This window comes from Bos taurus, chromosome 17 (assembly GCF_002263795.3).
Source record: "Bos taurus isolate L1 Dominette 01449 registration number 42190680 breed Hereford chromosome 17, ARS-UCD2.0, whole genome shotgun sequence".
NCBI lineage: Eukaryota > Metazoa > Chordata > Mammalia > Artiodactyla > Bovidae > Bos > Bos taurus.
The window spans coordinates 18,167,669-18,184,378 of NC_037344.1; the positions used below are offsets into that span (position 1 = coordinate 18,167,669).

The 16,710-nt window shown below is 41.1% G+C and overlaps 1 protein-coding gene and 1 non-coding gene across 3 annotated transcripts in view; both read left to right on the forward strand.

The window, feature by feature from the left end:
• SETD7 (SET domain containing 7, histone lysine methyltransferase) overlaps positions 1 to 16,710 on the forward strand; it is a 56,620-nt gene that overhangs the window by 11,467 nt on the left and 28,443 nt on the right. Inside the window, exon 1 of one of the 2 annotated variants that reach the window (XM_059876257.1) lies at positions 13,199 to 14,637. The exons of the other annotated variant lie outside the window; for it this stretch is intronic. Within the exon in view, the coding sequence (XP_059732240.1) occupies positions 14,633 to 14,637 (5 nt within the window). The 5' untranslated portion in view covers positions 13,199 to 14,632. Of the gene's footprint in view, positions 1 to 13,198; positions 14,638 to 16,710 lie in introns of those variants that run through there. 2 annotated transcript variants of the gene reach the window in all.
• On the forward strand, positions 5,989 to 6,061 carry TRNAG-UCC (transfer RNA glycine (anticodon UCC)). The gene has a single exon. It is a non-coding gene; the product is annotated as a tRNA-Gly (tRNA).

Genomic DNA, 16,710 nt, shown 5'->3' on the forward strand with positions numbered 1-16,710 from the left:
CAGGGAAGACCCCAGAAATGGATTTAGCTAAAAGCAGATTATAGAATTCTGTGGGACAAGATGCTGAAAGTTCAGCTACTCTGTACACCAGTGCTGAATCAAATCTTGGAGACATAGTTTTGGGTGAACTAGAAAAGAGTAGCTTTATTGCTTTGCTACGCAGAGGGGAACACAGCAGGCTAATGCCCTCAAAACCAAGTGTCCCATCTTGGGAAAGACAGTGACAAGTTTTATAGTAATTGTTCACATAGGGTGTGACCAGCTCATGAATATTCTTCTGATGGGTTGGCAGTGAGATAAGTAGGAGTCCATATGGTCAACCTTCAGGTCCAACTGGTCTGGGGTCTGCATTGCTTGTGGGCAGCATACCGTCATTAATCACTAACTTCTCCCACCTGGAGGGGGTTTCAGTCTCTGCAGAATGGCTCAAAGATATTGTCTGTCACCTGTATCTGTTGATGGGAAAATAGGAGTTTGCCCCAAGGCTGCTCTGGACTGTTTCTCCCTGGTCTTGCATCCCCTCCCTTCCCTAATTAACAACTGCTTGAATCTGCCCCTTGAAACTCAGGAGAGGTCATGGAGACTGAATGAAGTTTTGTCGCCTATAATCAAAGAAATGGGAGCACAGAAAGGCCTTCTGCCCAGGAGCTCCACAGGGTCCTGCTCAGTATCAGGCATAGCACCACTTGCTAAATTCTTGACACTGGTAATAAACTGAAGCTTCCACAAACCTTGAAATTTCTTCAGGAGAGAGATTGTCTAAGCTGATAGCTGAAGGGTGATCATAGACACTGGCTTGTGACCCAGCATCCCATCCCTTTCCTGTAGGTGGAGTGAGTTGCTTTTAAAAAAAAATATTAATATGTCTTCAGGCCCTCAATTATCTGAAATAAGGAGGGGTGAGGAAAGCAATAAAAGCCTCAGAGAACTTTTGTAAACTTTTAACTCCAACCTTCTCTTTCCCATTGTCCCCAAGCCCACACTCAACCTCATTTTAGCAGAAACTGGCTTCCAAACTATTCATGTTCATTAGTATTCTACTTCCTTTTTTCTGCCCTGGTGGATACCCAAGGCCTGTAGTGGCCTCTTACTGGATTTGGTATCAGCGCTTTTCTCTCTCACAACCCCTTTAAGCCATCCAGAGGGAGATTTTTCCTGCCTCGTTTATTTAAAAATAAAATAAATATAATTAAAAGAGTTTATAACTCTTTTTTGGAAAGTGTCACTATTTACCTCATGCAGTTATTCCTTTACTCATTCAACAAATATATATTTATAGGAATGTCTTATTTCCAAGGACTTCCCTGGCAGTCCAGGGGTTGAGACTCCTCACTTCCAATGCACGGCGTGCAGATTCAGTCCCTGGTTGGGGACTGAGATCCCACAAGCAACAAGTGCAGCCAAAAATGAGTCTTATTTGCCCTACAGAAGTGAGCTTTCCTTGAGGGCAAAATCTGTGTCTGTTTCATCTTCTATGCTTAATAGCACTTTCTCTTAATTTGGTACTAAAAAAAAAGTTCTTGCTAAATGAGGATAGGAGATGAAAAAGAGGGTAGAATTCTCACACACATAGACACACACACACAAGTATTTAAAGAGCACCCTACATCTCTTACTTTGAAGGTCATACCTAATTAATTGATTGACTCTGGGAAAGCAGTCCAGCAGGTTTGGTTGAATTTAGTGTTGGTTGTGGGCTTGTTATGGGCTTCCCAGGTGGCTCAGTGGTAAAGAATCCACCTGCCAACACAGGAGACTTGGCTTTGATCCCTGGGGATCCAGGGGATCTTCTTGACAATGGCACCCTGCTTCAGTATTTTTGCCTGGAGAATTCCACAGACAGAAGAGCTTGATGGGCTACAGTCCATGGGGTCACAAAGAGTCTGACATGACAGTGACTGAGCATATGGGCTTGCTCTGTACTCAAGAGTTGGGCTAAGCTTCCCAACCAGTGTGCCAGGAATGAGGCCTGGGGTGCTGAGTGGGACCTTGAGACTTCCAAATGCATCCCTCCTTCTGCCAAGCTAGTCACGTCCAGCTCTGACCAGCTTCATCCAGTTCCTCCAGTGTGCCTTACTAATGCAGCGATCTGCCTATGGGTCAAGACCAGCGCAGACTGGAGCACCAGGTAAGGCTGAAGCATTAGGTCAGTAACTATCTCAGGAATAGAAAGAAATTCACTTTTTTTCTTTTGGGGGCACAAATTCACTGGTTTTTATACCTACCACTCAAACACCTGAAGAGACTTAGGTCCAATGGGAGACTCAAGGAATGATGGAATTAGCAGGGACCTGAAAAGCTCACCCTTGTTAGCCTTGTGCGCATGGCAGGTAATCCCTTGAGGGGAAAAGATCAGTCTCACTGCTTTTGTGACATGGGATGAAGTCATGTGGTGACAGGTTCTCAAAAGGTCGCAATCACCTTCTCTCTTAAGCCCAATAACGATCATGTTGTGAGACATCTATTAGAAGGATTTGTGAAAGAGTAGATTTATGGTCATGGTCGGGGAGGGAAAGGGTGGGATGACTTGAGAGAGTAGTCCTGCAACATACATTACCATATGTGAAGTGGACAGTCAGTGGGAATTTGCTGTATGATCCAGGGAACTGAAAGCTGGTGACTTGGAGCAGGCGATGGGGAGAGAGGTGAGAGGGTGCTTTAGGAGACGGGCTGGAGGGGCGTATGTATCCTATGACTGATTCATGTTAATGTATGGTGGATACCATCCCAATATTGTACTAATAGAGTAAAAAGTAAAATTAAAAAAAAAGAATTTGTGGAAAAATTAGTGACTCTTATGACTGAAATAAAATGCTATGTAATCTGTTAGATCTAACGGGGAGGTGGCGGATACCATCCCAAAATTGTACTAATAGAGTAAAAAGTAAAATTAAAAAAAAAGAATTTGTGGAAAAATTAGTGACTCTTATGACTGAAATAAAATGCTATGTAATCTGTTAGATCTAACGGGGAGGTGGCGGATACCATCCCAAAATTGTACTAATAGAGTTAAAAGTAAAATTAAAAAAAAAGAATTTGTGGAAAAATTAGTGACTCTTATGACTGAAATAAAATGCTGTGTAATCTGTTAGATCTAACGGGGAGGTGGCGGATACCATCCCAAAATTGTACTAATAGAGTTAAAAGTAAAATTTAAAAAAAAGAATTTGTGGAAAAATTAGTGACTCTTATGACTGAAATAAAATGCTGTGTAATCTGTTAGATCTAACCGGGAGGTGGCGGATACCATCCCAAAATTGTACTAATAGAGTTAAAAGTAAAATTAAAAAAAAAGAATTTGTGGAAAAATTCGTGACTCTTATGACTGAAATAAAAGGCTGTGTAATCTGTTAGATCTAACCGGGAGGTGCAGGAAGTGGTCATAGAGAAGTCAGTTTCTACATGAAGCAGCACCTTAGTTTACATTGCTTTATTAATTTTTCTCCCTCTTACTGCTTCCAATTTTGGGGGGGTCTAATGTATTGAGTAAAATAAAGTGGGCATTCATGGTTTTTTATTAGCAGTCAGGAGGCTTTAGTCTGGAAAAATTCCTCCAAAAAGGGTGAAATTAAGGTTTTGAAATAACCGTTGAGGAAACAAAAGGTTTCTGATAAAGTTTTTTAAAGTTGTGCAAACCTGTAGCACTAGCTTATGTTGCCATCAAAGGCTTTGTTTGCAGTTACAGGAGCCTGTGTTTGGAAAATTCCAGGGTAGTGACAGAAGACTTGGCTTGATGCATTTTTAATCTTATATAAAACCTGAACCTGAGTGTATAATTTTTTTTTAACTTGAGGCATGATTCATATACAAAAATCTGTACATGTTTAACGTACACAACTTGAATTTGGCGTAGTCTGCATCCATGAAACCATCACCACAATCTGTGCCATAGACTGGGTGTGTGATTTATGAGAAGGTTTCAAACAAATAAAAACTTATATCAAGAAAGGTCCAGAATCAGTTTTTCCCTTACACTGCTGCTGCTGCTGCTGCTAAGTCGCTTCAGTCGTGTCCGACTCTATGCGCAGAATATGATAAATCTGAATAAGAATTTTAAATATGCAGATCGCCAGGAAAGATGGCCTGGAAAAATAGAAGCAGAATATTTTATTTTGATTTTAAATTACATAGGTAGCAAATACTTGGTAGAAAAAAGAATTTCAAGAAATACAGAAATGTAAAAAGTGAATATGCTCAGTGCTTCAGTCATGCTGACCCTATGGACTGTAGCCTGCCAGGCTCCTCTGCCCATGGGAATTCCCAGGCAGGAATACTGGAGTGGGTTGCCATTCCCTTCTCCAGGGAATCTTCCCAACTCAGGGATCGAACCCAGGTCTACCACATTGCAGGCAGATTCTTTACCGTCTGAGCCATTAGGAACTAGTTATCTGTTTCTAAATCAGTATAAATAGCCAACATGTACGTTTTTACTGCTGTCTTAGCTTCAGAGGCTTCAGAATTGTCGCCAGTTTTGAGATCTTAACAGTTGACCTGTCTTTTCATAAGTTAAATCTGGCTTATTATGTCAGAAACATAAAGTCTGACCAACCAGATAGTTTATCCCACAAATGAGGAATGAATGAGAAAATTGACCTGATTTTTTAAATTGTCTTTTCAAGCAGCCGTTGTTTTCCAGTCTGCCCCTCCCGCACCCACCCCCGCCCCAGCCTTTTTTTTTTTTTTTTTGGCCACATCATGCTCCTTGCAGGGATTTACTTCCCTGACCAAGGACTAAACTTAAGCCCTGCCGTGAAAGCGCCAAGTCCTAACCACTGGGCTACCAAGCAGTTCCCCATTTTCCCCCTTTCTAATGCAAAGAAGAGAATTGTCCTAAGATTAGGTAATTGGGACTCCCTAACATCTGCTCTGGTCCTGATATAATGGTATTTATGTGGTGAGGAGAGAGGAATCTTGAGGCTTTGTTGGTGTGGTTCTGGAGTCTCTCTGGCACCAGTAATCCGCTGGAGTACTGTAGGGGATTAAAAAATGTTTAGTATGCAAAATGCTTCAATATGCACATCTCTGATTTTTATACAGTAATAATCCCAGATTCTGGGACATGTTAATTGTCCCAATTGTTCTCATCTCAGCCAAGATTTGTGGATGTAAAGACAATTTAGCAGGACTTCTCAAAATCTTAGAACGGTAACAAGAAAAAGATATTTCAATGTAGAGTGGCTTTGGGCTGTGTGGTATTAGGGCATCATGTGGTTTTTAGCCTGATTATGAAATAGAGATAAGTGAATTCATTCAGTTTTTTTTTTGTTAAACGTTATTGATGCTTCCTCTGGACCTGCCAATTAGATTTCAAAGTATTATTTGTTACTCCATGACTTCATCCTCCTCTGCCCAAGACATTTTCTGATGTTGATTTGTTCCTAATGAATCTGGTTAAGAGGGCTCCTTGTAGTTAATCACTGACCAGATAACTTAAGAGAAGCTGCCCATCTGATGAGCCATGGAGAAGGGTGATATTTTCCAGGTGACAGGTCCACAGAGGAGTTCTTTTGTTGGGTTTTTAGAAAGCACTTGGTGGCATTTCAGAAAACTGGAGTTGGAACAGACTTCTGAAGTCATGTATCCCAACTTCCCACGCAAGGCAAAAGTCCTTTCTATGTTGGTTTTGTTGGAACCAGGCTCAACAAATACGTTCATCTGTATCCTAAGGAACAGTTCTGGCTGAGGCAGAGTTTTGTGATGGATGAGAAGAAAGGGAGAGGGAATGAGATGGAGAACTTTGAATACCTACCATTTGTTCAGCACTGGGCATACAGCCTTCACAGCAATCTGTGAAGTGGGTTTCATAGTCCTTTTTTACTTGTGAAGAAACTAAGGCACAGAGAGGTGAAGTGACCTGCCCCACATGACCTCACCGGTAGGAGCTGGAGCTGAGAGTCAAGCCAAGGTGAGTTCAATTCCAAAGCCACCCCTCTTCTCCCTGAATCTGCTCCCTTCCTCTCACAGGAAGCAAGGATATAGCTCCAAACTTCCCTGGCAGTCCAGTGGTTAAGGCTTTGCACTTCCACTGCAGGGAGCCCAGGTTCAATCCCTGGTCAGGGAACTAAGATCCCACATGCCAAGGGAAAAAAAAAAAAGCTCTGATCCTGACCTTCTGTTTCATGCCTTCATTTTACTTGAGGTTACTCATTAGCTTTAATTGTGGAAAATTCAAAGGCGTCCTGGGGTGAATTCAGTTACTTTCTTGTAGGAGCTTAAACAACTTGGGAGCTTGGCACATTGACGGGAGATTTTCCAGAGGAATCAGTTCAGAAGAGCCCTGCCCTAGCAAGTTGGCCTCCCTAAACTTGTTTCCTCATTTGAAAAATGGGGATAATTATTATCAACTTCTCCTAGTTGTCAAGACTGAGTGAAAAAGCCTGTAAAGACCTTAGAGTGGAGGGTACCTAGAAGGAGCTCTACTAGTAATTTTTTAAAAACTAGATCACCAGTCCATTTAAAAAAGGATATAACTCAGTTTAAGATATAACCCTTTACAATGGGTTTCCCTGGTGGCTCAGTCGGTAAAGAATCCACCTGCAATGCAGGAGATCTGGGTTCAGTCCCTGGGTCGGGAAGATCCTCTGGAGCAGGAAATGGCAATCCACTCCAATATTCTTGCCTGGAAAATTCCATGGACAGACGAGCCTGGCGGGCAACAGTCCATGGGGTCACGAAGAGTCAGACACGACTTAGCAACCAAACTCAGGAGCAGCCAGATGGAAGAGATGCACTGAGCAAAGTAAGAGGAAGGAGCATGCGGCTCCCAGACCCCCTCCAAGGGCATCACTCCCCCAGCGTCTTCACAAGTCACCAACCCAGAAGCTCCCTACTTTTTTCCTATTACTCTGTCTGCACTTTTTCCCACACAATCAGATAACACCTCCATTTCCCCACATAATTGCCTTTTGTGTATGTGTGTGTGGTGATGATACTTAAGATCTAACTCTCTTGGGAGTTCCCTGGTGGCCTAGTGGTTAAGATTTCAGACTTTCACTGTCAAGACCCAGGTTCAATCCCTGGTCAGGGAACTGAGATCCCACAGCTATGTGGAATAGGGAAGAAAAAAGATGGACTCTCTTAGCAACTTTCGAGTGTAAAAGTATTGTGAATTATAGTCACTATGCTGTATAGGGCCTTAGAAAGCATCACTACGAACAAAGCTAGTGGAGGTGATGGAATTCCAGTTGACCTATTTCAAATCCTGAAAGATGATGCTGTGAAAGTGCTGCACTCAATATGCCAGCAAATTTGGAAAACTCAGCAGTGGCCACAGGACTGGAAAAGGTCAGTTTTCATTCCAATCCCAAAGAAAGGCAATGCCAAAGAATGCTCAAACTACCACATAATTGCACTCATCTCACACGCTAGTAAAGGAATGCTCAAAATTCTCCAAGCCAGGCTTCAGCAATATGTGAACCGTGAACTTCCTGATGTTCAAGCTGGTTTTAGAAAAGGCAGAGGAACCAGAGATCAAATTGCCAACATCTGCTGGATCATCGAAAAAGCAAGAGAGTTCCAGAAAAACATCTATTTCTGCTTTATTGACTATGCCAAAGCCTTTGACTGTGTGGATCACAATAAACTGTGGAAAATTCTTCAAGAGATGGGTATACCAGACCACCTGATCTGCCTCTTGAGAAATTTGTATGCAGGTCAGGAAGCAACAGTTAGAACTGGACATGGAACAACAGACTGGTTCCAAATAGGAAAAGCAGTTCGTCAAGGCTGTATATTGTCACCCTGCTTATTTAACTTAAATGCAGAGTACATCATGAGAAACGCTGGGCTGGAAGAAGCACAAGCTGGAATCAAGATTGCCGGGAGAAATAGCAATAACCTCAGATATGCAGATGACACCACCCTTATGGCAGAAAGTGAAGAGGAACTAAAAAGCCTCTTGATGAAAGTGAAAGAGGAGAGTGAAAAAGTTGGCTTAAAGCTCAACATTCAGAAAACGAAGATCATGGCATCCGGTCCCACCACTTCATGGGAAATGGATGGGGAAACAGTGGAAACAGTGTCAGACTTTATTTTTCTGGGCTCCAAAATCACTACAGATGGTGACTGCAGCCATGAAATTAAAAGATGCTTACTCCTTGGAAGGAAAGTTATGACCAACCTAGATAGCATACTGAACAGCAGAGACATTACTTTGCCAACAAAGGTCCGTCTAGTCAAGGCTATGGTTTTTCCTGTGGTCATGTATGGATATGAGAGTTGGACTGTGAAGAAGGCTGAGCGCCAAAGAATTGATGCTTTTGAACTGGGGTGTTGGAGAAGACTCTTGAGAGTCCCTTGGACTGCAAGGAGATCCCACCAGTCCATTCTGAAGGAGATCAGCCCTGGGATTTCTTTGGAAGGAATGATGCTAAAGCTGAAACTCCAGTACTTTGGCCACCTCATGCGAAGAGTTGATTCATTGGAAAAGACCCTGATGCTGGGAGGGATTGGGGGCAGGAGAAGGGGATGACGGAGGATGAGATGGCTGGATGGCATCACTGACTCAATGGGCGTGAGTCTCAGTGAACTCCAGGAGTTGGTGATGGACAGGGAGGCCTGGCGTGCTGCGATTCATGGGGTCGAAAAGAGTCGGACACGACTGAGTGACTGATCTGATCTAATTGGATGCTGTATATCCTCAGAACTTACTCATCTTATAACTGGAAGTTTGTACCCTTTGACCAACATATCCGCATTTCCCCACCCTCCAGCCCTTGGCGTCCACTACTCTTTACTAGTCTGTTTCGAGGAGTTAGACTTTTCTGTTTTTATTTATTTTTTATTTCAAATTTTTTGGCCATGCCAAAAGGCATGTGGGATCCTAACTCCCCAACCAGGGATTGAACCCTCACCCCCTGCCTTGGAAGTGAGGGGTTGTAACCCCTGGACTGCTCGGGAAATCCCAAGTTAAGCTTTTTTAGGTTCCACATATGAGTGGGGACATAGAGTATTTGTCTTTGTCTGACTTACTTGACTTAACACAATGCCCACAAGAGCAAGGATGGATTATTATTGTTATGATTTTTTACTATTATATTTTATTACTGATATTACTATTATCAGTTAACAGTGGCCAGCAGGGTTTTCCCAGGGCTTATTTTTACAGAGCAAAACTCAATTTCACTGATTGCCCTTCACATATCCTGCTGTTATCTTGAAACTTTATAAAAATCAGAAGCTACAGACTCATAGATCTATTAAAAGGTAAGAAATTTTGAAGATAGAACACAGGATTACATGGTTGCATGACAGAGCTCCATTCAGTTTGCTTGTCACATCCTGGAGTAAGTTGGCATTTCTGGTTGGATAGAGCCCTAGCAGATGACTTGGGTTTTTTATTGCTGTTCTTCTTTACTTAGTTCTCAATATTTTAAGAGATAATATGTAATATACTGTTGTATGCTGGTGATATCTCAATTTTTTAAAAAAGAGCATTTAAAAAATATATATTTTCATGTAGCAAATTTGGCCTTGGAATATAGAATGAAGCAGGGCAAAGGCTGAGAGAGTTTTGCCAAGAGAACACACTGGTCATAGCAAACACCCTCTTACAACAACACAAGAGAAGACTCTACACGTGGACATCACCAGATGGTCAACACTGAAATCAGATTGATTATATTCTTTGCAGCCAAAGATGGAGAAGCTCTATACCATCAGCAAAAACAAGACCAGGAGTTGACTGTGGCTCAGATCATGAACTCCTTATTGCCAAATTCAGACTTAAATTGAAGAAAGTAGGGAAAACCACTAGACCATTCAGGTATGACCTAAATCAAATCCCCTATGATTATACAGTGGAAGTGAGAAATAGATTTAAGGGACTAGATCTGATAGATAGAGTGCCTGATGAGCTATGGCATGAGGTTCGTGACATTGTACAGGAGACAGGGATCAAGACCATCCCCATGGAAAAGAAATGCAAAAAAGCAAAATGGCTGTCTGGGGAGGCCTTAAAATAGGGGTGAAAAGAAGAGAAGCGAAAAGCAAAGGAGAAAAGGAAAGATATAAGCATCTGACTGCAGAGTTCCAAAGAATAGCAAGGAGAGAGAAGAAAGCCTTCCTCAGCAATCAATGCAAACAAATAGAGGAAAACAACAGAATGGGAAAGACTAGTGATCTCTTCAAGAAAATTAGAGATACCAAGGGAACATTTCATGCAAAGATGGGCTCGATTGATAAAGGACAGAAATGGTATGGACCTAACAGAAGCAGAAGATATTAAGAAGAGATGGCAAGAATACACAGAAGAACTGTACAAAAAAGATCTTCACGACCCAGATAATCACGATGGTGTGATCACTGACCTAGAGCCAGACATCCTGGAATGTGAAGTCAAGTGGGCCTTAGAAAGCATCACTATGAACAAAGCTAGTGGAGGTGATGGAATTCCAGTGGAGCTATTCCAAATCCTGAAAGATGATGCTGTGAAAGTGCTGCACTCAATATGCCAGCAAATTTGGAAAACTCAGCAGTGGCCACAGCACTAGAAAAGGTCAGTTTTTATTCCAATCCCAAAGAAAGGCAATGCCAAAGAATGCTCAAACTACTGCACAATTGCACTCATCTCACACGCTAGTAAAGGAATGCTCAAAATTCCGCAAGCCAGGCTTCAGTAGTACGTGAACCGGGAACTTCCTGATGTTCAAGCTGGTTTTAGAAAAGGCAGAGGAACCAGAGATCAAATTGCCAACATCCACCAGATCGTTGAAAAAGCAAGAGAGTTCCAGAAAAACATCTATTTCTGCTTTATTGACTAAGCCAAAGCCTTTGACTGTGTGGATCACAATAAACTGTGGAAAATTCTTCAAGAGATGGGAATACCAGACCACCTGATCTGCCTCTTGAGAAATTTGTATGCAGGTCAGGAAGCAACGGTTAGAACTGGACATGGAACAACAGACTGATTCCAAATAGGAAAAGGAGTACATCAAGGCTGTATATTGTCACCCTGCTTATTTAACTTCTATGCAGAGTACATCATGAGAAACGCTGGGCTGGAAGAAGCACAAGCTGGAATCAAGATTGCCGGGAGAAATAGCAATAACCTCAAATATGCAGAAGACACCACCCTTATGGCAGAAAGTGAAGAGGAACTAAAAAGCCTTTTGATGAAAGTGAAAGAGGAGAGTGAAAAAGTTGGCTTAAAGCTCAACATTCAGAAAATGAAGATCATGGCATCTGGTCCCATCACTTCATGGGAAATAGATGGGGAAACAGTGGAAACAGTGTCAGACTTTTTTTTTTTTTTGACTCGAAAATCACTGCAGATGGTGATTGCAGCCATGAAATTAAAAGATGCTTACTCCTTGGAAGGAAAGTTATGACCAACCTAGATAGCATACTGAAAAGCAGAGACATTACTTTGCCAACAAAGGTCCATCTAGTCAAGGCTATGGTTTTTCCTGTGGTCATGTATGTATGCGAGAGTTGGACTGTGAAGAAGGCTGAGCACTGAAGAATTGATGCTTTTGAACTGTGGTGTTGGAGAAGACTCTTGAGAGTCCCTTGGACTGCAAGGAAATCCAACCAATCCAACCTAAAGGAGATCAGTCCTGGGTGTTCTTTGGAAGTAATGATGCTAAAGCTGAAACTCCTGTACTTTGGCCACCTCATGCGAAGAGTTGTCTCATTGGAAAAGACTCTGATGCTGGGAGGGATTGGGGGCAGGAGGAGAAGGGGAGGACAGAGGATGAGATGGCTGGATGGCATCACCGACTCGATGGACATGAGTCTGAGTGAACTCCGGGAGATGGTGATGGACAGGGAGGCCTGGCGTGCTGCAATTCATGGGGTCACAAAGAGTCGGACACTACTGAGTGACTGAAGTGAACTGAACAATGTTTTAAACTTAGTCAAAAGTTAATTTGGCTAGAGATAGGAGTGTAAAGTAGAATTACCCTTCATTTAAAATATCTTTCATCTTCCCTGGGTGTGCAGTGGTTGCCCAATGCAGGGGTCCTAGATTTGCTCCCGAGTCAGGGAACTGGATCCCACATTCTGCAACTGAAGAGCCCATGTGCTGCAACTAGGACCTAGCATGACCAATAAATAAATAAATAATTTTTAAATAAAATTTCCCTCTAGGTTCTGTACCAGACAGAAGGAAGGCAACACGGTGCTGGAGGGAGCACAGCTTATGCCTCAGGAGCTGGAAAGCCCCAAACCTTCTAGAGCCCAAAATGTGAAGGAAAAGCCAAAGCTGTTTAGTCTCCTAAGAACACTTTTGTGTATTCAGATATTAAAGAGAATTCTTCAGTGAAAATAGTTGAATAGATTGCAGATGTATCTGCCTAGGTAAACAACTATAAAATTTTTTCATTTCTTTGTAAGTTAGGTTTTCTCATTTAACTTAATACTGGAAAATTAAGTACAAGAGCTTTGATAAAACAGATAAAAATGGTCTGTGTGTATATGGGAAGAAGGAAATCTAATTAAAACTGATTTTTAAATTTTCTCCATGTTTTCAAGTTATTTGATTCAAGTGCTGGTACTGGAAAAATCAAACCATTTTTTGTAGCTTCTTAACATACTAAAATATCTGCCAAGTGTTGAAAGAAATTTTAAGAAAATACAAGTCAAGAACATTGGGTGTGGTATGATCCCATTTTTGTTAAAACAGCCACCACGCAAGGTTGGAAAATGCATAATGTATTAATGGAAAAAAAAAGTCTTAAATGATATATGCCAAACTGAGTAAGAGTGTACAGGGGTTTCTGCTTTCCACATCTTTGTAGTGTTTGATTTGCTTTATGTTTGTTTGTTCGTTTTACAATGAATATGTTTTACTTTTTTCACTTAAGCATTTATTTCATCCTTCCCTCAGAGAGGAATCTTTCTAGCTGGGTTTTTTAAAAGTAAATCTAGAGCAGTGTTGTTCATTTCTTTGTCTACTCCAGGGTCTCATAACTAGTTCCCTAGTGCTGCTGTTTTAAGCTAAGTTTCTCAGTAAAAAGCTCACCGTCATATACATGAAAGTGCGTGCTATTTTAATAATAACACTAGGACGGCCCAGAGGGATGGTATGGGGAGGGAGGAGGGAGGAGGGTTTGGGATGGGGAACACATGTATACCTGTGGCGGATTCATTTTGATATTTGGCAAAACTAATACAAATATGTAAAGTTTAAAAATAAAAAAAAATAATTAAAAAAAATAAAATAAAATAAAATTTTCCATTCCAGCATAAAAAGCAAAAAAAAAAAATAATAATAATAATAATAACAGTTGTTATTCGAGCCATCGTTATGTCCTCACATCTTCTGAGCACTTGCTGTGTATTAAACCTTGTAATCCTGAATAGCCTCATTAGTAGCTGCCGTTCACAAATGGAGAAATAAAGCACAGAGTTTAAGAAACTTTCCTCACTTGCAATTGAGTGGCTACAAGATAATGCCATTTTCTCACAGTTGATTTCTTTTTTAAATGCACATACACTTCATATAAAAAATTCTCCCTGCGCTTGAGAAATACTCTTAACATGCTCATGTTCCCTCTCAATTGCCTCTTCTCAGAGCAAGATTATCCCAGTTTCACTCTTTCATTTAGGAAATAGCGCTTGAAGATATGCTGTGTTTATATGTGAGGGGAGAAATACATAATGCCCGATTTGTTCCTGTAAAGGGCTTACAATCTATTTAGAGAAACGGGGCCCATAAGCTGATCATGGATAAAGACGTGGCACTTCCTGTACCCGTCCATGACTAGTCTCCAGCGACTGTGGTTACAGAGGTCAAGGTAGCCTCCTTTGGAAGCAGGGCTCCATGTGGGGGAAGGGTAGGCTCCAGGGAGGCCGATGATGAGCACCCTTTATAGCATAACTCCCTGTGCCATTTCAGCAAGAAAAAGATTAGAAAGTTTTCCCTCCATAGCTACTTCTCAAATATGACTGGATACTAACAATTGAGTGCAACATAATGCCATTTTCTCATAGTTGATTTCTTTTTTAAATAGAAAAAGACCAGAGGTTGGAGAATATTCATTCTTTTCCCAAAGTTATTTTTGTTTTGAATGATAAAAAGGCAAATGTAACCCATAACTTTTTCTTTTTTTTCCTGAAGGCATCCTCAGGAATTTAAAAAGTTTAGTTACACATGTTTTAAGGGAAGAAGCAGGGAAAACAGAGTATAGAAGCTAAGATACATAGAGGTGTGCTTGAGGCCAGTGAATAATGTAAGTAGGGGCTTCTAGAGCAGAAGTTGGACAAACCTTTTCTGCCCAGGGGGAGATAATAAATATTTTAGGCTTTGGGGGCCACGTATGGCCTCTGTTGCAATTATTCAACTCTGCTGTTGTGATATGAAAGCAGCCACAGAGGATACGGAAAGGAATGTTCGTGGCCGTGTTCCAGTAAAACTGTATTTACAAAAACAGGCAGCCAGCTATGGTTTGCCAGCCTCTTCGGGAGGAAAAAGTTAGAGAAAGAAGTGGTGCCTTTAACATCAGACTAAGAAGGTTTTTTTATTTTATTTCCTAAGTGACAGAAGATTTCAGAGCCTTATCATTTTTTATTGCCTTGGAGATCACAGTTCCTATGATAACATGTCCCTTTTTTGTTATCAGATTCCACCCAAGTTACCAAAACAATTTACCAAGGAAGCTAAGCTGTTTCCTCAGGCAGGGGCTGGAAAACAATGCAGTAAGTTTTGCTCTCCAAAGTCTTATGACTTTGCATTTGGGAATCTTAGGTTTATTGAGCTATAGGAAATAGCAGTTTGTTCTTAGGATTATGATACTAATAAGGGTGGGCTCTGCTGGAAGGGAGGGGGAGACAAGCTACTGGACATGACCAGGGGGAAATATGTGCAAATCCACATGATTGTTTAACTGATTCTTGAGACCCATGCCTTGTAGATTTCATCATAAACCTAAGAAATATTGGCAGTCTAGTCTGTCAGGGGATAATTCTGCCCAAACACACACAGTAACATTTTGAATGCCACTGAGAATTCAGTCAATAGGGTTGCTAGGTTTAACAAATAAAAATCCAGGCCACCCAGTTAAAATGGTATTCCAAGTGGCTCACTGGTAAAGAATCTGCCTGCAAGACAGGAGACCTGGGTTCAATCCTCTGGGTTGGGAAGATCCCCTTGGAATAGGAAGTGGTGACCCATCCCAAAATTCTTGCCTGGAAAATTCCATGGACAGAGGAGCCTGGCAGGCTACAGTCCATGGGGTCGCAAAGAGTCAGACATGACTGAGCGCACACACACACACACACACACACACACACACAGATAAGCAACAAAAAATGTTTTAGTATAACTATGTCCTGTTCAATATTTGGAACATAATTATGCTAAAAAAGTTATTTGTTATTTATCTGAAACTCCACTGAGCATCCTGTATTTTATCTGGTAATTCCCCAAGTCAAAATGGATAATTAAATAGTTTTTTGTCCTGTCTGTTGTGTCATTATATTGGTTGATTGGTTACCCTTCACCAAGATTGTTCTTTTCTTTTTTTTTTCGTGGTTGAAATCTAATGACAGTGTAATCTCATTAATTCCAACCTCCCTAATTTAGACTTTTGATTATTGATGCAAGGGCTTTGCTGAAGTACACCTTCATCTCTACATGAATTTACTAGGCCTATTTATCATCGATCATACAAACAAAACTGAAAGAGAATGATTGATCTCTTTGGGAGACTACAGATAGTCTAATTACATTGTAATCAGAGGGTATCGTTATTTCAACTGTGCTTTTCTTTTAATAATTACAGATCGTTCTATCATTCATTAACAGCAAGATAAGACTGTTCCAGGCAGAGTCAGGTGCAGCCACATCCGTCCCCATGGCTCCCTCCTGTCCCCAGTACCTGTCTCCTGGTTTTATGGCTGTCTTGTTCATAATGCTTCCTAGATCCTCATACAACTGTACTCACTACTTGAAGCCATCCTATAAATATGTTAGTTGAATTAATGAATGAGTGTTATCTGTGCATGTTAAAATAATCAAACTGTTTGTTGCTAAGCATCTTATGTTTTAATTGTAAAAAAAATAATAATTTGAGTTGGTCTTTCCCTTTATTCCAAATTTCAGTTCATGAAGGAATTTTTGGATAAAGTTAGCTTTGTTGCATAATGGCCTTTGCAAGGCTGACACTCAAAATATGTTATGAAATCCAAAAAGTGCTTTATGAGGAGAGAAAAAAAGGTTCTTATAAAATCACCATAAACACCCCTGTGAGCTTTCTTCAGTTTTGGGACTATGGGTCTCAAACTTTCTATCAGGCTACTAATGAATCCGCCTACAATGCAGGAGACTCAAATAACTGGATTTGATCTCTGGATTAGGAAGATCCCCTGGAGAACGAAACGTCAACCCACTCCAGTATTCTTGCTTTGAGACTCCCATGGACCGAGGAGCCTGGCAAGCTACAGTCTACGGGGTCACAAAAGAGCTGGACATGACTAAAGTGACTAAACAACAGCAATTGGTGTTAGTCAGGGTTAGCCTGCCGTCTTCCATACTTTACCCCCATTGCCCATGATTACACACACGTCACACATAGACACACACACAAGTACCTCCCCAGATAGCTTCCAAAGAGATGGAAGGGGATACTTTTGAATGGATACTAACTGTGGTTGTCACCAATAAATAATGCATTAATAGTGTAAGACAGATAGGTAGACATCTACATGTTCTAAACCATGTTTGTATTATTGGAGACCACTCTATATAAGCCATTTAAAGACCCTTGAGAA